Raw genomic sequence first — 23,544 nt, 5'->3', positions numbered from 1 at the left:
CTGAATTACTTGACGAGGTTATGTCTTCTCTAAAAGAACTGGAGAACCTAGGAAATGCTTTTAATAAAGGTCTGAGATTTGGTTAAGGAAAACCCCTGATATTGATTTTCCTGTGGTAGAGAGGGGGCAACGATTGTAATATTAATAACAGCTAGTGTGTACAAGCGACTAATGAATGAAGGGACTAGTTACTCCTGATATAAGGATTTCTCTTTATTACAAGTACCAATGGCCTCCTCAGACAGTGAGTATGCAGTATTGGGTACAGGGCACTCTTCTGCCCTAGGAGTTGGAAACTGCCACCAAAAGTGAAGAAATATTTTAAGGATATTTTAAGAATATTAAAGACACTAGTGATATTTCTTTGCATTATGTTACAATGCTGGCTTCTTTTGTTAAATGTTCCAGAGTTAAAATAGCTTCTCATTTGATTCTCAGGGAGAAGCAACAAAAGAAGTTAAAGGAATTGTATGTAGGGACTTGGAATGTCAAAACTTTGTTACAGAGTGGAAAAATTAGGGAATCTAGAGAGGGAAATTAAGATAAATAAAATGGATATATTAGGATTGAGTGAAGACAGATGGGAAGGACAAAGTGAAATGAGAAGTACAGAAAGTTATTGTACTCTATTTTGGAAGAAAAAAGGGAAAAACTGGAGTAGCAATAATTATGAGGACTGAAGTAGCAAAACAAGTTCAGAAAGTATTTTATGTAAATGATAGATTAATATCATTAAGTATTGGGATGTTACCAAAAGATTTAGTTATAATACAAGTATATATGCTAACAACGAATTATTAAGAAGGATACTGAAGAGATGTATGAGTATTGAAGACTGAATCAAATCATAAAAAGACTGCTGTAAGGTACTGATGGGAGACTGGAATACTGTGACCGAGAAGGTGAACAAGAAAATGTGGTAAACTTTTGCCAAGAGAAAAAAATCACTTATAACCAACATTTGGTTCAAAAACCATGAAAGAAAGAGATATATGTGGGTAACTCCTAGGATCAAAACATGCTACCAGGTAGATCATACTTTAGTAGATGAAAGGTATAGGAATACTGTTAAAAAGCCAATGAAATACCAGATGCAGGTATCATTAGTGATCATTTGCTATTAATGATGGGACTGAGAAATGCTTTAAAGAAAGTAGAAAAAGCAAAGATAGTAAAAAAAATGCAACTTAGATAACTTAAAAAAATAAATTAAGAGGGTTGTCTGAAAAGTTTTGGGCCTAACATAGAAAAAGTATTTTTTCTTTAAATATAGTTTAAATTTTCAACAGTCTCCTTTCAAGTTGATACACTTTTTCCAGCGATGCTCTAACCTCTTTAACCCTTCCAAATAGTAGCTGGTGTCTTTCTCTGCAAAATAGGTGTTTACGTATGTGATAACCTCCTCATCCAATGAAAATCTCTTTCCTCCAAGCAAAACTTTAAGGTTAGGAAACAAGAAAAAGTTGCTTGGGACCAGATCTGGTGAATGGTCAACCAATTCAAAATGCAGTTCGTGAATTTTAGCCATGGCGACTGCCGAAGTGTGAGCAGGCTCATTGTCCTGATGGAAAAGCACTTTCTTCTCAAATGTGATCGTTTTTTTTTACAATTTCTGCCTTCAGCTTGTCAAGTAATGATGGAAAATACTGTCCCATTATTGTTTTACTTTTTTGAAAATGGTCGATAAATAAAATTCATTTACTATCCCAAAAACTGGTTGCCATCACCTTCCCAGCTGATGGAACTGTATTCCCCTTTTTCAGAGTTGGTTCACCTTCACAAACCATTGTTTTGACTGTTGTTTTGTCTCAGGATTGTAGTAGTGGATCCATGTTTCATGTACAGTTATGAATTTCTGCAAAAAATCTGATTTGATTTGCTTAAATTGCATCAACAGGGCCTTGAAAATGTTCATTCGAATGCGTTTTTGGTTCAAAGTGAGCAAACACGGCACCCAATGTATGGATAACTTATGCATATCCAATTCTTCAGTTAATATATGACAAACACGTTCTTTTGATATGCCCATATCCTCTGCTATCTCTCTAATCTTAATTCGTTGGTCGTTCAGTACCATTTGGTGAATTTTTTCGATGATATCGGTGGTGGTTGCCATTTTTGGCCGTTGCGAACACTCATCATCAACCAAGCTGGTATGACCATGTTTAAATTCAGCTGCCCATCTTTAGTGAATACTTTTCAATGCATCCGTGAATATATTGCCTAACATTTATTGATGAGTGCTGCCCTCTTCATGCTGAGGCTCAATACTTTTCAAACAATCCTCAAAGGAAATAATGGGAGAACAACTACTAGAAAATTAAAGAAACCAAAAAGATAAATAAGACCAGAAGAGACATGGAAGACAATAAAAAATGCCATAACAAAAACAGCAGAAGAAGAAGCAAACTATTTTGTGAGGGAAACAGAGCCAAGAAACCATGGGCAATAACAAAAATGCTAAAGAAAATTGAAAAAGAAAGGAGTATAAGAATAAGACAAGAAAAAATGAAAGAGTGTTGTATCGCAAATTAAAAAAATGCATTAAGGAGGAAAACACAAAAAAGTTAGGGAAACGTGGTTGAAGGAAGGAATAATATTGTGGATGGATCTTGAAAAGAAAATGCAACATAAGAAGGTGCATGGGATAAATGGAAAAGGAATGGTAAATTGTTCAACATTGTTCACTGTTCAACATTTACATTGAAAATATAAGGAATATATTACAAGAAAGAGAAGAACGAATAATAGGAGGCCAAAAAATAAGATAAATAAGGTTTGCTCATATGTAATTCTAGCCGATGGCATACAAGCACATCAAAGGTTGTTAGCAGCCCTGAATGAAGAAATAAAAAAGTGTGAAATAAAAATGAATATACAAAAAATTAAAGTAATGGATGCAAACAAGAAAGTGTATTTAGTGGTAAGGATAAGGGATGGAAAAATAGAAAAAAGTAAAAAATTACAAATATTTAGGGACTATGGTGATAAAGGATTGGAAGAGCGCATTGGAATTAAAAAGAATGGTAGCAATGGCAAAGGAAGCCTTCAGTAAGAAGAGAGAATTACTAGGTAGTAAAAGTCTTGACTTAGAATTAAGGAAGAGGTTAGCCAAATTTTATGTATGGAGTGTCTTGCTGTATGGAAGTAAAGCATGGATGATAAGGAATAGGAGGGGGACTCAATTGACGCTTTGAGATGTGGATGTAAGTAAACAAGGATGGAGAAAATGAGATGGAGAGATGATATATGTAACAGGATTAAAGAAGAAAGAGCAGTTATTGGGAAGTACACAAAAGAAAAGGCAACTAGTTAGGACATGTAGATAGAAGAAGTGGAATCTTGGCAAGTGCATTCCAAGGGTCAGCAAAAAGAGAAAGAGTAAGAAGGACAAGAAGGACTTGAGCTGAAGATTGAAAACTAAAAGAGGATGAAGGAGAAGGTTTGGCACAGAAATATATGAAGACAAGAGGTGGTGTGAGGGACATGCCTGGCTGCAGGTCCCTCATTCCACCTCCTTTTGACAACGAGGTAATGTAAATTAGCTATAATCAAGATTTTATTTCTAAGTTTTAAAAATAAATAAAATATTTTCTGGAAGAGTGCATTCGCAAGTGATTTTAGTGATGATAAAAGAGAGAAAAGTTATAGTAACCATTAAAACAATGATTACATTATTAATGAAAATTAAACAGGTGAAAAAAGTAATGAAAATGATAGTGATGATTGTAAACATTTTAAAACTAAAAATCCACTACTAAAAAATTTCTTTTAGTAATATCTCTTGGCTTTAAAATTTCTTATAACTGAAGATGAGAGAATGATTTGTGTTACTTTTTTCTTCTTTTTTTACAAATTATTCTCTAAAATTGTTGAAACTAATCAACTACTACAGAAAAAATTCAAAGGTCACACTTCCATAGTTCTCGAATATTCCTTGAAATAAAAGTCTTTTATGGTAGAACAAGGGTGATTAGAAAATATCTACATTTCTGCCGTAATACATCTTCAAGGTTGTCATACTGCCTTCTGCAGATGAGTGTTTAGAGTTGGTATGGCTGTGGTCACATGTTGAAAATTTGATCCTGGTCGCTTTATTTGCCTTCTGGTTATCATAGTGTAAACATGTCCATTCTGCTATCAGTTTGCATAATACATGAGCAGAGCTTTATCATGTAAAAGTGTTTTTTTTTGTGGATTGAGAAGTTTATGGCCAGATGGGAGTACGTCGGAAGAGGGACCGGACCAGGAAGTCTAACAACTTCCACCATGGATAACAAGATTCAGCAAGCTCAAAAGGTGGTTCTGGCAAATAGGCGAGTTACCATCAATGAGGCAATGTCTTCTTTGAACATCAGTTGTAGTTCTGCCTATCAAATCATCACAAGCTTGGCTTCAGTAAAGTCTGTGGACTATGTGCACTAAGATAGCTTACAGCAAAACAACCCCAAACATGTTGATATCTGCCAATGCTTACTTGATCACTTCAACAAGGAAAAAGATACATTTTTGAGAATAGTCACTGGTAAATGAAATGTGGGTTTCAGCATAGAAACTATGAGCCAGAATTTAAACACCCAGGATCTCTGATGAAGAAAAAATTCAACACTGAGCCACCAGCAAGAAAGGTTATGCTAATCGTTTGTTTTGGGATGCAAAAGGACCTACATTTAAAGATTTCATGGAATAGGGGCTATGATCAACAGTGAAATGTTGGGAAACAAACTGAAGCCAACAACAAACACGGAGGTCTATTGTTGAAGAAAGTGTTGTTGCATGAAAATGCCTGTACATGGCTCGCCACACCCTTCAAACCATCAAGTTGAATTTTGAGGTACTGGAACACCCTCTGTATAGCCCAGATCTTGCTCCCTCCGACTTTCATCAGTTTGAGCTGCTCAAGGATGCTTTGCAAGGTTCTCGATTTTTCACAGACTTATATATACAGGGAGCAGTAGAAAAGTGGCTTTGCGACCGACCAACTTAACCTTCTTGGAATGAATATGCAAGCTTGTGGATTACTGGACCAAGTGCATTGCCAAGGGAGGTGGCTATGTAGAAAAATTATGTACGTACTGAGTCCCTTCCTTTGTGTAAATAAATTTTAGAATGAAAAGTGTAGACAATTTTTATCTTGCCCTCATATAACACTTCAATACAAAAAAATAAAAACAAATAGTTTGTTTTTGTATACTTTGAAAAAGAGACTGGCTTGATTAATTCTCTATTTAGTAGAAGGCATTCCCTTTTTTTGAACATTTATTATAAACTGGTACATATAATGCACTTTGGTTTGGTGTACAGTTTCTGTGTTCAAATAAAATTTGAATTTTTCTAACTTTTCTTTGTTTTATTCAACTATCTTACACCAATTTGTTCAGAATTAAATTCTCTACAAGTTTTGTTTAAAATTTCTATGTGTTTATTACCCATTTAAGGAAGTTATTGTATGTCAGATATAAAAAATAGGGTCTTTTACCCCCAATTTATTGGTTTTCACCCTAGATTTTTCAAAAGCTATACTGCAGGTATGGTTCTAGGACTTACTTTATTCAATTTTCAGGCCAAAAACCATAAGAAATCACTAATTCTACTCCTTAATTAACATGCTAAAAATTTCAGTATGACCTCATTTGGTGAAATGGGGTCATTTCACCAAATGAGGTACTTCGGGTGGGGGTAGCTGAAATCCATAGGAAATCTTTCACTAGCCGTAACTCACAAAAAAAAATATTTTAGGACATATGTTTATATGAAATTTTAGAACTGTAGAATAGGTAAAGAAAGTTCTTGTGATACACCTTTATTACAGTTTATAACAGTTTTTATCAAATCAACCTAATACAGGAGATCCATTTATAAAATGAGCACATCACTGAAGGTTGCTTGGGATCATGTTAACAAAGTTCAGTAAATTAGCTATGAGAATAATTTTAGCTGAAAAAGTGCATACTCTGAATGATCACCAATTCTAAAAGTAAGAAAATGTGTTTTAGCACTATCAGAAGAAGCTGTTTATCTAAAGATACAGATTTTTACTGCTCTAAGTTTCTTACTGATTTGTAGAAATATGCTACACTGAAAATACATTTACAGACAAACAATTTACACATAACCCAGTTTTAATATTTTAAGGAACCCCTCATTAAGAAAAAACCTTATAAATGTTCTTGCATAAACTAATATTCCTAATTGTTCATAGATTATGATCATATTTCACTATATTTCTTATAATTACCTTGAAAGCAACAGATTCTATTGTGAACTATCACTGAAGTAACCAATTTTTAAACGCAAGCTTCATAAAACAGTTTAAGGGAATGTTCCCAATAACAGTATAATATAACAATCATTACGCAGTATTCACCTGCCAACAACCTGGAAGGAGCCTTAAAAAAAATTTGGAGTACAGCTGTTCTACATTAAAAATTACTGTAGGCCCAACATTTTAGTGTTTTAAAACATTAGGTGCAATGTAGAGATTTTATAAGGGTTTATTAAAATTATTGTAACAAGACCGATATAATGGACCTGAGTAACGGATTCCTGCCAATTAAGAAAGTAGTAGAAAATACAATAATGGGAGGAACCCAGAAAAGGGCTAAAAGGGAACCCTTCTAGTAAAGGTAACATGTCCGTTAACAATCGCCTTCTGTAATATTGCTCATTGACACACCTAAGGTGCCATTGTCCCTAAGGTTCCATGAGAAGAGTTACAGGACCAAGGTTAGGAATGCATGGGAACATGAAAAATTATGCTGGAAAACACAGCATATTTACTACTAAAACCTTACTGCTCTGTTGATAATTTACAACTAAAATCATCCTAAAAGTTTAATAAAAATATTTGCACAAGAATTATCTAAATACCAGCAGTTCCTGAGTTTTAAACAAACATATAAATGTAAATACACACAGGAACATTCTGATTAATATTTAATGATGCTAGATAACCTAGAATGAAATTGTAAAGAGAATGAGTAGTGAAAAAGGACATCCAATGTCTTGCCAATAATCCCTAAATTTATTTGACTTACTTCTACTTTAATAATACTTCAGTTACTCTGGATTTATGTGAATGATGTCACATATGTAATATGCTCTGTAATCAGTAGGTGTATAATGGCTGGATGGTACCTCCTACTAACACTTTATAAATGAAATGTCTTTTTTTTAAAATTCAAATAATTCATTAACAAATTGACCACTGTGTTAATACAGTTGAATATTAAATGAAATGAAAATTTTCACAGGATCCTGGGAAAAACAATTCTTGGAATTAATACGGTAAGTTTAACTTATTATCTATTTACTGAGTTTTGGCGTAAACCACCAAAGCACAGCATGTATTTTCACAGGATTCCACATCTTCAGTTGTTATTAAATTCTATAATTATTTTAAAGCATATTTATTTGATTTGGTAATTTGTTACAATTGTTTTCTGAAAATTATTATGGACATATACGCAAATTTTGCTGTCCAGTACTAGAATGATGTAATATTTAAAACATTATATTTTTATATATATACATATATGTTATAACAGGATCAGTGCAATGAACCAGGATAACAAAAAGAAGAATCCAAAAGGAACTAAAAGGGATTCTTTTCTCAGATTAATAGCTCTGTTCAACAATTTGTTCTTTGTAATACAGGTAATGGCACCTCCAAAAGCTGTTGTTTGACCAGGGTCAAGACCAGAATAACAATCAAGACTGGAATGGGAATTTTTACTGGAATAAGAATTTAAGGGTGCAGACGATGAAAATTATTAACTTCAACAGCAAAGGGATTAGATGGATATTGGTTCTGAAGGACAGGGATATAAATACTGCGAGCAACCAACAGAGACGGTCAGTAGTTCTGCGAGGTCGTGTTTGGAGTGACAGTGATAATGAGTGAAGAGTACATCACGAACAGTTCATTGTGGACAGTGGGTGAATGCAGGAAGTTGTTCGGTAAGCTATTGATAAACAGTAATGAAAGTGATAGTATTCTACTCATTCATAAAGTGTAGGGTAGTTCTATTGTAATAAGTAAAAGTAATAGTGTTTGCAGAAAATTGAATTTTATGAACTTCAGACTGTTTCTATGTTATCTTAGTTAATGCAATATCAGTTCTAGTGGTCATTACTACATTTTCAGTAAATTAGACTGTATTCTGGTTTTTATAATTTAACTCTCTTTAAATAAATCTTGTCTTTCTTTGAATTATTATTTTTTTCTTTTAGGCTCTTCTGTAACTGTGTTTTGGTGGTTATGTTTTTTTTTTGAATTTAATTAACACAGTAGTATATATATATATATATATATATATATATATATATATATATATATATATAACAAACTATTAATATATATATTATATTTGTTAATATATATATTATATTTGTTAATAAGTTTTGTTAATAAGTTAATAAGTTAAACTATTAATAAGTTTATACAATAAAATCTCCTTATTCGCAAGGGTTAGAAACCGTAAAAATGCTGCGAACACAGAAAACCACAAATATAGAATGGAACTTATACTCTTTTAAGGAAGAATGGTTAGGTTCTATGTAAAATGACAAAAAATCATGCGTACTTACTTAGGGCAATGTTATTGATGAAATACAGATGGCAACATTAATTAACAGCACTGGTTTAGTACAGTACATAGGTATACTACACAAAAAATTTAACAAAATACAGTATACTTTCTTCTAAATTACTCATACGCACTTACCGAACTGTTTGACTTAAAAACTCACTACAGTACTTACGGTATGTACTATATTGGAAAACAGTATTACATATTCAAATCATACTCAGTAACTGCCTTAAAAAGTTAAGAAAATAGCACTACAGTACTATGTACACTAAAAATAAAATTACTGTAAAGGAAATTTACAAAACTAACCTACAATATTTTGGATTGCATTTACAAAAATCTGTAATTTTTCCTTGTCTCGATATTGTTTTTAAATCTGTGTATTCTTGCATGACATCTTCAATTTTGCAATTAAAGATTAAGCATCTATGGATCAGCATCTATAAATAATTGGGTAAGATCATGGGATAGTTTAATGCCTTCGGTCAGCGTTTTAACATTTAACTGTTTTTTAGGGATTGTACCTTCTATCTCTTCACATTCATACTCTACCTGGGCCATTAAATCTAACAAATATTTTTATTTTTTAATGTCACTAATAATGTAATGTACATGAATATGGAAAATTTTAGCAACGAATATGGGAAGCACGAGTAAGGGGATTTCACTGTAGTAAATATTTTAATTCATTATATTTACCATAATACGAAATGAATGAATAATGATGATAAATTATCTCACTTTCTGAAATTGTTAAAATTTAAAGATATTGTTTTCTGATAAACCAACCACCTTTAAGAAGTTACCAAGTTTACATATCTAACTTGAAAAATGTTACATTAGATAAAATTAATTATATAGAAATAACTGAAACCTAGTTTTTACTTTATAAATAAGCTTCAAAATTATATACTATACTGAGTTTAGTATTGATCTGAGTGAGAATACTAACACTGACACTGGTAATACCCACTGACCTGTGGATCAGATTCAGAAAAATTATACTTACTTTTGACGCTCTCTTAGAACATGGGATTGTCTACGAGCATATCGCTGACTTGGCCGTCTCTCGAACTGTACAGTTCGACGTGCACGATTTTGTTGAGTTGTTTGAAACTCTGTTTTACCACTGAAATGAGAAGACATAACATGATAATGTAAATTTTAAACCATATATTTAACAAATGAAGGTCATGAAATACAATAATTTATCACTTACACTTAAGCAATAAAAACTAACCAACATTAATTATAATTTGATGTAACAAAATTATAAATATAATTATGTTAAGCCAATTATGTAAGGAAAAGACTGAAGACTGGATGGTCAAAATTATTTTTTACAACTTAACATAACAAAAGCTACAAGAATTAATTTTATATGAAATCATTAATAATCAAGCTACTAGAAAATATACGAGTAATAAACTGAGACTTCGTTTATATCAATTTTCTTAAATTTAAATTTCACTTTATTTACTGGTAATTTAAAAAAAATAATACATAACTTGAAAATAGTTTTTTTTACTTGTTTGAAAATAATGTTTTGGGCTTGCAACACTTTTTTCACAAATAACTAGTCTGTTTTATTCAATTTTGAGATCAAAAACAAATAACTAACACATTTGACTCTTAATTTGGGTCCCATGAATTTTAGTATAGCTTCAATTTACCCTTCTAGCAAAAATTAGGGTGAAATATGGGGTGATTCAAAACATGTGTTTTCAAGTTATTTGTTAATAGGAAAATTTTTGCATATCTTTCAAATTTGATTGTTTTTTTAAAAAATGAATCAGCTCCTAATTATATTGATATACAATTTTAAATTATCCAATATGTTTATATATTGTTATTGTAAATATATATATATTGCTCTTTGTATTATAAAATGGTGGTTTATTTTTTATTTTTTATAATTTATTGCATTATAATAGTGGATTATTTCATGTTTCTAAAATGGTGGGCTGGCTATAGTTTTTCAGATTCGACTTGTAAAACCAAACAAAAATATCCTTAGGAAAAATTAAAATTTCTCCTTTGTTCTCCCCATCTGCTATTTTGTTATTTTTATATAAAAATCTTTCTCAAGTTTGGATAGAGGAATCACATTAATATTTGGTAAGCATCTTGGTAATAAAGTTATAAAATTAGCAAAAAACCAGGAGTTAAATGTCTGAAAATTACAAAATAGCGGCCATGCTTATTTCTTAATTCTTTATAAATATTAGTTTTATCAAACTGTAAACTATTTGCTAAAATATTAAGTCTTTTACTATGAACAAAATGACATTTTATTTTTTTAAATAGGTTAGGAAATAGCTGAATTATGGCAGAAAATTGATGTAATTTTGTGTGTTTTCATGTCCTCCACTTCACGTTCAATTTGATTAAATAGTAATTGTTTTTATTTATTGTTATAATTTTCTCACAACAATAGACCTAATAATTAAAAAAAATAAGACAAATACCAGTGAAAATCTTACATTAATTATATAATAATGTAGAATGTTAGGTGTATCTTTTTTTTTATGTAAGTAGTTAATCAAATATAAGAGATGTTCAAAGTGTCCACCATTAGAAATTAAGAGTCTCCAGTCTTTTTCAGAGAGATTGTCTTAAATATTCTGTGAGTATTCCTAATTTCTTGAAATCCACTTTGGATCCTTTGTTGAAGATCCTCAATGTTAAGTATTAGAGTTGAATAAACTATATGTTTAAAATGGTCCCACAGATAAAAAGCAAGAGGGTTTAAGTCAGGTGATAGGGCACTGGCCCTCCTGTGACATATCTATTTTTCATGGAAAGTTTTATGCAGGAACTCACAAATGTGCTGGAGCTCCATTGTGTGTGAAACCACACATTTCCTCTTAACTGTAGAGGCAGATCTTCCAACAAATGTGGAATTTTTTCGGCCAAATGAGCAAGATAATTTTTTCAATTTAAATGATTTGGTAGAATGATAAAACCCCAAAAAAGATAGTCATTAAATATATCTGCACATATGTTCAGAGAAAATCTTTATGGCTACTTTAGAAGGTACTATGAGGATTCTTGTCGCTCCAGATATGCAGGTTGCGATAGTTTTGAACACCATTTCTATTAAAACAAGCTTCATCTGTGAACAGAATTCTTGCCGGAAATAAAGGGGCTTCAATTAATTACAGAAACCAGTTACAGAAAGCCAAGCTATGTGAAAAATCATCAGCAGTCAGCCCCTATAAGTGCTGAAGTGATAAGGGTAAAGACAGTTACCATTTAAAATCCGCCACACATTCACATGGCCCACACTTTCTTGAACTGCCAGAGAACTATATTTTTATCGGGGGATTCTTCCACAAGATTTAGAACACTTTCAACTGATTCAATACTCCTAGTACTCCTTGGTCTACCATGGTCATGATTCCCTGGTGTAAATGAACCTGTTTCCCTAAGCCGTAAGCAAAGTCTTGCAAAAGTTTTTTTTTCATTTGGCACACGTCTATTAGGATATCTATTTTCATAGAGTCCTTTTGCTTCTGCTCTGCTGCAGTGCTAAACTATACATTAAATGCATGTCACACATTTCTGCAAAAGAATATTTAAACCCCATGATGATAAAACAATAAAACTTAAAAAATAAACCAATGACACTAAATGTTAAACAAATATACACAAGTAAACATTGAGTTTAAATTACTTTAAAATCACATAGTTTTATTCAAAACAAAATGTGCATTGCATTTTTAAATTGTTAATATGACCAGCAGTAATAATTGCTGCGTAAAATTATTTTAAGTGAAAAGTTAATATCAATTGTTTTATTATTACTTAATATTAAATTTTATTATGAGAAAATTATTACTTAATTTGATACTAATTTATAATACTAGAATTAAGAATAAATAAAAACAGTGGAGGACATAAAAGAGACAGAAAATTACAACATAATTTTCTGTCATAAATCGGCTATTTGCAACTGTAAAAAAATAAAATGTCATTTTGTTCAAAATAAAAGGCTTAATATTTTAGCAATAACATACATTTTGATAAAACTAATATTTATAGAGAGATATAATGGATTGAAAAATAGTCATGGGTGCCATTTTGTAATTTGCGAAGATATTAAAGTCCTGATATTTTGCTAATTTTAAAACTTTATTACCAAGACACTTACCAAATATTAATGTGATTCCTCTAGCTGAACTTCAGATATAAATTTTTATATAAAAATAACAAAATGGCGGACAGGGAAGAACGAAGGAGAAATTTCCATTTTTCTTAAGGATATTTTTCGTTTAATTGTACAAGCAGAATCCAAAAAAGTATAGCCAGCCCACACTTTAGAAACATTCTGTGTGTATGTATATATATGAGAAATATTTTATTTATTAGCATCCCAGCAGTATAAAATTTGTATTTTACAACAGATTTAAACTATTTAATTTAAAATACTGTTATTTATCTATTAAATTTACACAAGCACTTTCATTGTATCATTGTAGTCATGGCTTCTTCAGGAGTTTATGTAATATCTTAAGTATATATTATTTAATATATATTTAAATACTGAGTGAGCAACTAAATTGAACCTTGCCTTAAACTTCAGTTATTTGAGATTACTTTAACACAACTACTACCAGCACCACTGTGTATGTTACTACTCTCGTCTATTGCTGTCAGCTGTGAACTGTTCATGTTTCAGTACAATATGGTTTTGTTTTTTGGAATTGTGTTTTCCTCAACTTCCTTATTAAATTGAGGAAAGGGTTGCTATAGTGGAAGCTTATGTGCATTCTGGATTCCTTCAAGAACAATGTCAAAAATATTCACAGAAAAATGTCCAAATGCCAGTATCCTAGGAAAGAAAAGATACAAGATTCAATTAAAAACTTCTGTACTACAGAATCAGTTTCAAGTGCAAAATGAAACAGGCAAACTTCCATTAGAATTTCAGAGGGTGTAGCCAATATTCAAAGAAAAATTTCTGCCAATCTGGAAAAATCTGTATGAAAGTTATCACAATAAAGTGGTGTAAAATAAAGTAAGTGGTTTATTTTCATAAGACTTTTCATAATTTGAATTTGAAACCATACTGTGCAACAACTTACGAAAACAGATAAACCAAATGTCTTAACTATTGTGACTGATTCTTAAAACATTGTTGGTAGATAGATAAATCTGATGAATTTCATGTTTCCCATATCTGGGCATGTTAATTCATACACAACACTAGAAACTGTATGACTGAAAAACCTCACTGTATGTTTGAGTGTCCACTTCACAATTAGAAAATCAGTAAGGATTACTGTAATGGGATAGGTATAGGATTTTGTAGGTTACAGGGAGAAGTGATGTTCCTCCATAGTTGTTTGTGTCCAATTGATTTTTTTTATTGTGCAGTGGCTAAATGAGTGCACATTTCCAGTCATCTGATATCTTCTCTGTCTTCTATATCTCCTCACAGATCTGGTGTCTTTTCTTCCTGACAATTTTTTCTTATCATGGCAGAATCATGGCAAAATCATAATATTATTGCCAGTCTTCTCCTGGCAATTTGTCATTTTTTTATGATGAATTGGATTTCTTCTTCTGTGAAAGATTCTGATATATATATATATACTGGGTTTCAGACGATATATTGCAGCTGATAGATGAACGTAGAAAATATAAGAATGCTATCGGCAATATAAGGAACTATCGGCAATTAAGAAATGCTATAAACAGGAAGTGCAAACTGGCGAAAGAAGAGTGGATTAAAGAAAAGTGTTCAGAAGTGGAAAGAGAAATGAACATTGGTAAAATAGACGGAGCATACAGGAAAGTTAAGGAAAATTTTGGGGTACATAAATTAAAATCTAATAATGTGTTAAACAAAGATGGTACACCAATATATAATACAAAAGGTAAAGTTGATAGATGGGTGGAATATATTGAAGAGTTATACGGAGAAAATGAATTAGAAAATGGTGTTATAGAGGAAGAAGAGGAAGTTGAGGAGGATGAAATGGGAGAAACAATACTGAGATCTGAATTTAAGAGAGCATTAAAAGATTTAAATGGCAGAAAGGCTCCTGGAATAGACGGAATACCTGTAGAATTACTGCGCAGTGCAGGTGAGGAAGCGATTGATAGATTATACAAATTGGTGTGTAATATTTATGAAAAAGGGGAATTTCCATCAGACTTCAAAAAAAGTGTTATAGTCATGATACCAAAGAAAGCAGGGGCAGATAAATGTGAAGAATACAGAACAATTAGTTAACTAGTAGTAGTTAGCTAGTCATGCATCAAAAATCAACTAGAATTCTATACAGAAGAATTGAGAGGAGAGTGGAAGAAGTGTTAGGAGAAGACTAATTTGGTTTCAGGAACAGTATAGGGACAAGGGAAGCAATTTTAGGCCTCAGATTAATAGTAGAAGGAAGATTAAAGAAAAACAAACCAACATACTTGGCATTTATAGACCTTGAAAAGGCATTCGATAACGTAGACTAGAATAAAATGTTCAGCATTTTAAAAAAATTAGGTTTCAAATACAGAGATAGAAGAACAATTGCTAACATGTACAGGAACCAAACAGCAACATTAATAATTGAAGAACATAAGAAAGAAGCCGTAATAAGAAAGGGAGACCGACAAGGATGTTCCCTATCTCCGTTACTTTTTAATCTTTACATGGAACTAGCAGTTAATGATGTTAAAGAACAATTTAGATTTGGAGTAACAGTACAAGGTGAAAAGATAAAGATGCTACGATTTGCTGATGATATAGTAATTCTAGCCGAGAGTAAAAAGGATTTAGAAGAAACAATGAACGGCATAGATGAAGTCCTACACAAGAACTATCGCATGAAAATAAACAAGAACAAAACAAAAGTAATGAAATATAGTAGAAATAACAAAGATGGACCACTGAATGTGAAAATAGGAGGAGAAAAGATTATGGAGGTAGAAGAATTTTGTTATTTGGGAAGTAGAATTACTAAAGATGGACGAAGCAGGAGCGATATAAAATGCCGAATAGCACAAGCGAAACGAGCCTTCAGTAAGAAATATAATTTGTTTACATCAAAAATTAATTTAAATGTCAGGAAAAGATTTTTGAAAGTATATGTATGGAGTGTCGCTTTATATGGAAGTGAAACTTGGACAATCGGAGTATCTGAGAAGAAAAGATTAGAAGCTTTTTAAATGTGGTGCTATAGGAGAATGTTAAAAATCAGATTGGTGGATAAAGTGACAAATGAAGAGGTATTGTGGCAAATAGATGAAGAAAGAAGAATTTGGAAAAATATAGTTAAAAGAAGAGACAGACTTATAGGCCACATACTAAGGCATCCTGGAATAGTCGCTTTAATATTGGAAGGACAGGTAGAAGGAAAAATTGTGTAGGCAGGCCACGTTTGGAATATGTAAAACAAATTGTTGTTGTGGTATACTGAAATGAAACGACTAGCACTAGATAGGGAATCTTGGAGAGCTGCATCAAACCAGTCAAATGACTGAAGAAAAAAATATATATATATATATACTGGGTAATTTATTTTAAACCTCCCAGACAATTTTCTTGTAAAATATGTGCACAATATAAAAAAATGACCTAAACAAAAGTTACTCGGAATGGACGGGGACACCTCATGGTGACTTTGACTTATTTTAAGGTTAAAGTGATTTTTTCAAATGGAATGACCTACTGTTTACTCCACTAATGAAAAGGGTGGAAAAGTTTACATTGGAATACATGGTCACACATATGACCTTAAAATTTCAGACACGATCTATGATGGTTAGCCGAATGACAAAGTTCTAAAATAAGTGTGACCACATATTCCAATGAAACATTTTCCACTCTTTTCACTGGTGGGGTCAATGATAATCATTCCAATTGAAAAAATTGTGTTAACCTTGAAATAACAGTCAAGATCAAATGCAAGGTCACCACAAGGTGTCCCCTCCAGTCTGATAATTTTTGTTTAGGTAATTTTTTTGTATTGTGTGTAGTTTATGAGAGAATCATCTGTGAGGATTAAAATGAAACACCTGTATATATATATATATATATATATATATTTTTTTTTTTTTTCAATTCTATTACTATAAACCACCTAATACAGAATATTGAGATGACATATTTTACCTTATTTTATCATGAAAGTATTTTCACAGAATCTTGCATCTTCAGTCATGATTGAATTTATTTAATTAAACTGCATATTAAAAAAGCTAAAAATACTAAAATAAAGCAAATGGTATTATAACATTTGTTACATTTTTTTACTGTGCAGTTTATTTGAATAAATCAACAAGAAATAAAATAATTTGAAATGATAATAAAAATAATATAATAATCTGAAACATGTGTGTATGCGTGCGTGCGTGCGTGCGTGCGCGCGCGCGCGCGCGGGTGTGTGTGTGTGTGTGTGTGTGTGTGTGTGTGTGTGTGTGTGTGTGTGTGTGTGTGTGTGTGGGTGTACTGATACTAATATTACTCGTAAGGAAAGAAGAGGTATGTAGAATATTTAAAAATTAATTATATCTGTCAACAGATCAGCCAGCTTAGGAAAGTTATTTTTTATTCAGTTACTTGCCTCTATACTTTTCTTAGTTGATAATTTTCCTGAATTTCTGGCTAATCATAATCGATCATGGATTGGAATCTTCAATGAAAAACTAAAAGGTATGAAGATTATTTAATATTCTTGATAATAAATGTTCAATGTGGATTTTTGTAAAATGTGCAATGTGTAAAGTGTGTTTTTTCTCTGTTACATTAGACCAGTGTTTCTCAAAATGGGGCTTATGAAATTAGCCTACAACTTTATACATTAACAATAATGAAATCATTTAATTAAAAAAAAAAAACATTTATTACAAACACTTTACTTACATTTATAAGTACACATGTAGAAAACAAATTAATGAGACTGTGTGTTTATTTTTCATTTAAAAGTTTCTCCATTCACGGATCTTATGTTAAAAGCACATGAAAGCAAGTAGTTTTCAAGTGGTAAAAGATGATTCCTATATTTAGTTATGAGCGCAACCATAGATGAAAAACCCTTTTCACAGAGCTAAGATCTGGTGAAAGGGATTAATATTTTCAATTATCCTGTGATTAAATCTCCATATTCAGTTCAACAAGCAAGCAAAAACGTATCTAAATCTTCAGATGTGAATTTTAGTTGTAATGTTTTATCGGCAAACATTTTGATGAGCTAGTTGTGAATCTCAACTGGTAAATTAACAGCTGCAACAATTTGTTTCACTAAATGGATTTAGTATCCACCTCTTCATGAAATCACTTTTATCTTCTTATACTCCGCCAACTGAATTTTTTAGCTCGTGAAAATGCATCTTCATGCTATCCAAACTGTGGTGAATAATGGTGTCTTCTTCATCCAAATTTTTCTCAGAATAATCCAAAGTGAGTGGAAATATATCAAAATGTTTGCTTTGAAGCTTATAGTCCAGATATTAAAGGTTCTTAATGAAAGTGTGAAACTTATTCTGTCATTAATAAAATATTTTTATCATGTTCATTTAAATTCACATTCAAGTCATTTAAATGAAAAAATACATCAGCTGAGTGAGCCAACAGAAACATATACTCATTATTTTGTAGAAAAACATTGAGAATGATCTTTGCTTATCCTGCAAAAATATTAATTCATCTTGCAATTCCAACAGCCAGGTTAACACTTTCCTGTAATAACCATCTGACTTCTGCATGGAAAAGAAGAGATTTTACTTTTCGCCCATTTCATCGCATAGTTTTTAGCAAAGAGTCTATTCTGTAATGGTCAACTTTTAATAAAAATTAACAATTTTTAAAGTTTTACAAGAATTTGTTTGAGATTTTCTCCGGCATATTTTTTGTGGTAAGGGCATTTCTGTGAAGGAAGCAGTGTGTCCATTCTGTCCTTGGTATAAGACAATCTTTTATTTTTCAGAAATCCACTTTTCTTTCCAGTTATCACCTTTGCACCCTCACTACATACTGAATACTAAAAAATTCAGTTGAAATCACTTACTGAATTATCTGATCATGAACACATTGGTAGCCATGTCATCAATTCACCTTGATACTGTGTTGTTAGAAAGCGGAATTTTTTCAATTTCTTTGCTTCTTCCACGCCTATTAAAACACTGACCATATCAATTGCAGTAAACAATATGAGATTTTCTGTGAATGTATGGGATTTAGGCATCTTTGCTATTCTTAATGCTATGAGATAAGATGCTTCATGAGTACGTTCATCAGTATGGCTTGATTTATAAATAGAAGGTTGTTGATTTCTCAAAGTGTGTAATTTTCTTTTGAAAAATTCCAAGGGTTTGCTTTAATGATCTGAATGTTTAGTTTCCAAGTGAGGAATTAATTTTGATTGCTTCATGCTTTTATCAGAGAGGATTGAAAGCAAACACGCACGTGGTTTTTCATCCAATGAGGTAAAACCACAATTTAAATGTCACTGTACAATCTTGTCTTTTTAACAATTGATTTACTGGAGGTAGATCCCTTACACACCTTTAAATTACTGAGAGCATGACATGTTCAAACATGACACTTTCACAGCAAATATTATGCAAGCAGACCAAATTATAAGGAGCTCGTACACATCAAATTGAAACCTCTCACTCTCTCCCTCTCTTTTCTATTTAGCCTTTGGAATCACCGCAAGGTGTTACTCAGAGGATGATATGAATGAATGTAAATTAAGTGTAGTTTTGTACAGTCTCAGGGTGACCATTCCTGAGATGTGTGGTTAATTGAAACCCAACCACCAAAGAACACCGGTATTCATGAGCAAATTGGAACCTGTAAATTGCTCATGTTTATATGTTTCATGCATGTAAGTTCATAACCATTGCCATCAAAACATAGATAAATATTTTTAATACGGTTTAATTGGATTACGGTTGGGAGAGGTCGGCCCCCCCCCAACCAAAAAAAATATATATATATTTTTTTTATGTTTTTGATATCATGGAGCTAAAAAGGTTGAGAATCACCACCACTGCATTAGGTTGACCACTCATCAATATCGTGGCCAAAGGTTGCAATTTTTGCAGTACCCCAACCACCTAATAAGATTTCTGGCTTGAGATTCAAGCTTTAGCAAAAATCTATTAAAAAAATCCTGCAGTCTAGCTCTGATCATAAAGTAACAAATTTATTTTTCAAAACGTAAATTTCTCTTCACAGAAACAGCTGGAAACTTCTGTTTTAAATTCTGGTATCTTTGTACTGTACTTGGGGTACAAAGAATGGTGTTAAAAATGTTGTACTTTTATACATTCATCCAACTTCATCAAATACAAACAAAGAGGGATACATATCACATTCACAGAGATTTATTCACACTTGCTAAATAAAGTTATTTTATTTATGACTTAATACAGAAAGCACCCTTTACAAGATAAACTAATTTCTTCAATTGTCTAAGTCCAGAAAAATTATTCTTCACTGAATATTTCTTCCTTGACCACGTATTTAACATCCTCCTAAAATGAATGAAGGATAACCAACAGCCAACTAAAATACTATCTTGTAACAAGCAAATCATTTCATTGAAAAATAAGATGTAAATGATTACACGGATTAAATATATCTAAAAAGATAAAACAGGCTTTATACACACAACATGGGATTCATTTTATTGGAATCTACAATAAAAATTACCTGTATCTAAAGCGAGAACCCATTCTGAAAAAGTTTTGTCGAGCTGATGGACCTTTAACTGGTGCTCTTAACCTGAAAAATGCATGATGTTCTACTGCACATTTCCACAAATGCTTGCAGGCTTTCTCATTATGTAACCTGAAAAAAAAAATACTACTTTAATTTCATATTTCAGTAATGTTTTCCTTAAATTGTTGTAATTATCAATATACAACTGCTGAATATTATGTAATTGGATAAATAATATTAAAAAAAAATTTCTTTTACCATTTGAGTAAGAAAAGATGACTAATTATCAAATGAAGTTTTAACTACTTGTCTGTAGCCTAAACTTTGTACATAAACTGATGGTAGCACTGGAAACAGTGCGAGCTTACTTCCAAATAAAAAAAAAAATTTAATTTGAAAAGCTCATTGTAGAATCAAATAAAATAAAAGCTCAATCACAAAACAATTCAAATTAAGGGGGGGGGGGGGGGACAACGAAAAGATTTACTAGGGCTATGTAGTCTGATTACATGTATATTATTAAAAATAAAAAAAGTTAACATTAACAATACAAAAAATAATTTTTTTAACATTAATTGAACATATTAAGCATATCAAAATTATATGGATTCTATATTTTGAATCATGTATATGGAGTCATAGAAAACACACTTCCACACTACTCATCTGTCATATTTAAAAAAATAAAATAATTAACATTAACAATACAATAAAATAATTTTTTTAACATTAGTTAAACATATTATTTATATCAAAATTATATGGAATCATAGAAAACACATTTCCACACTACTCGTCTGTCATATTTAAAAAAAAAAATATCTTATCATTAATTTTTCTCTTCATTATACATAAGGATACTTTCCTGCACATATAAAAATAATGATGACCTCGCATCGAATACACCTATTTACCCAGTCTCACTGTCTTGTCATATTGAACAAAGAACACATCACCACTTCCGTGCGAGCCAACTCAAAACACGTCTCCACTCCATGACTGCTAAATTCACACTAGCCCCAAAACAAAGAATGTCAGTCTGGCTTCCCCCACCAGACGCCCGTTTGTATTTATACACGTACACACTTTTTTCTGAGAATGTATATGCTCTCACCAGCCCACGATGACATCACCGTCTGGCTATCCAGACCATGTCATACATCAAAAAACAAAGTTATGTAATACAATTTCTTATCAAACTAATTACGTTTATTTAACTATTAAAATAATATAGTTCTATCTTGCCTATTTTCTGTTTTCAATATCAGCTAAGACAAATGAATATTAACTACTTTTGAAAATATTGAAACTTTTTTCTTTATGACATAATATATATTGTTTGTAACCAACAAAATTTAGAATGGTTACAACAGTCAAACCTGCTTTATGCCTGACTGCATTTTTAAAACATATATTATAACAAAATAAGATATGCATCAGCACAGTTGCTTAATTTCTCTCAAATTTATTTTATCTGTTGTGGCCATCTGGCTATCCAGACCATGTCATACATCAAAAAACAAAGTTATGTAATACAATTTCTTATCAAACTAATTACGTTTATTTAACTATTAAAATAATATAGTTCTATCTTGCCTATTTTCTGTTTTCAATATCAGCTAAGACAAATGAATATTAACTACTTTTGAAAATATTGAAACTTTTTTCTTTATGACATAATATATATTGTTTGTAACCAACAAAATTTAGAATGGTTACAACAGTCAAACCTGCTTTATGCCTGACTGCATTTTTAAAACATATATTATAACAAAATAAGATATGCATCAGCACAGTTGCTTAATTTCTCTCAAATTTATTTTATCTGTTGTGGCGATTGTGTTTTATTTGTTTATTAAATATGTATGTTAATAAGTATTGATTAAAAATTTATCTTACCAAATATTACGTTTTTAGCATTAACAAGTATGTTTGATGATAACATTTCAGGAGTTGATCAGTTCGTTTGTGAAGCTCTTGCTTATTGTGAAAAAAAACTTATTGAACTGTCTTAAAAAAAGTGGGTAATCACAGTTTATAAATATATTATGTTCACTTAAACCTGCACAAATTACTATATTTTTAAATGTTAGAATTATAAATCAATTCTGTACTTTTTACTAAAAGTTATTTACGAAATGTTATTAATAAATTCAATATAAAATTAATCAACTTATAAAATAATAAAATAACAATATACTGATACTACTAAAGGAGGCCATCACCCCAAAATAAGTGTCTGAAAAATGATCACTTATTCTGAGAATGTAAATAAATTTTGATATCAATGACAGTTGATATTGTATGCTAACACCTCCTTACTTAACTGTGACCATCAAAAATATTTAGGCAACTAAAAGATTATTAAATTTTGGAAGTATTTAGCATATTAAAACTAAAATATGTATGCATTAAACAGATTATACAGCTACATTCAGATTAGTTTGGCTTTCAATTCTTTTTATTATTGAAATTTCTATTTGGTTATTCATAATCATTTCTGCATCACTCATTTCATTAATTGTACAGGGTTATAATATAATATATTTAAAAAATATAACTAATATTGGTCGGTCACAATAACTGATGTGGTTGATCAGATAAGTTATAATATTATTATGCAATATTTGAATCATGTATTTTAGGGCTATCTGTCCTCCAAATACACATGAAAAATATTGAAGATGAACTTGAAGATAAAAAAAATGATTCTACTTCAAAAGTGGGAGAAACTCTAGGGAGAAGAAAGTGAGACTCTGCTTTAGAAAGAAAAAAGTGGAACTCTGCTTTTCTCTTCAAAATAAAATTCTAAATTATGTTATCAAATTAAAACAATCTGTAACATACGACATAACAAGGTTTATCTATCTTAAAAAGTAAAAAAATGTCTAGAAAAGTATTGATTGACAATTTGATAAAAATAATGTAGGCAAAGATCATTATGTGAAAATATTAATACAACTAATAAGCAGGTGGAAGAGCAGTAATTTTTTTGTAAAAAATTTACTTTTTGTATTATAAAAATGCATTAAGTACAGTAAGAATTAAATATAATTCTATGTTTCTTTGATGATACGATTACAAATGCTGTTTCAGCCATTTTTCATCTAGAAGATTCCAGGTTCAAATCCCTGATAAGGCTTTGTATTTTATAACATACTAAAAGTTCTCCTATTATAGTTCCAATCTAATAGATTTATATCAGGAAGAGTAACTAATAGCAAAGTTCCCATCAAATTCTATCCACTAACTTCAGAAAAACTTGAAAAAAAAGCAGACATA

At 31.1% G+C, this 23,544-nt stretch overlaps 1 protein-coding gene across 4 annotated transcripts in view; it reads right to left on the bottom strand.

The window, feature by feature from the left end:
• Window positions 1-23,544, bottom strand: part of yrt (erythrocyte membrane protein band 4.1-like yurt) — a 213,570-nt gene that overhangs the window by 34,629 nt on the left and 155,397 nt on the right. For all 4 annotated transcript variants that reach the window (XM_075358187.1, XM_075358195.1, XM_075358204.1 and 1 more), the window contains 2 exons: window positions 20,254-20,391; window positions 9,601-9,720 (listed from right to left, as the gene is read on the bottom strand). In XM_075358187.1, coding sequence (XP_075214302.1) covers window positions 9,601-9,720; window positions 20,254-20,391 — 258 coding nt within the window. The remainder of the gene's footprint in view (window positions 1-9,600; window positions 9,721-20,253; window positions 20,392-23,544) is intronic.

This window comes from Lycorma delicatula, chromosome 1, assembly GCF_047948215.1.
Source record: "Lycorma delicatula isolate Av1 chromosome 1, ASM4794821v1, whole genome shotgun sequence".
Taxonomy (NCBI): Eukaryota; Metazoa; Arthropoda; class Insecta; order Hemiptera; family Fulgoridae; genus Lycorma; species Lycorma delicatula.
This window is presented reverse-complemented; position numbering and strand designations above follow the sequence as displayed.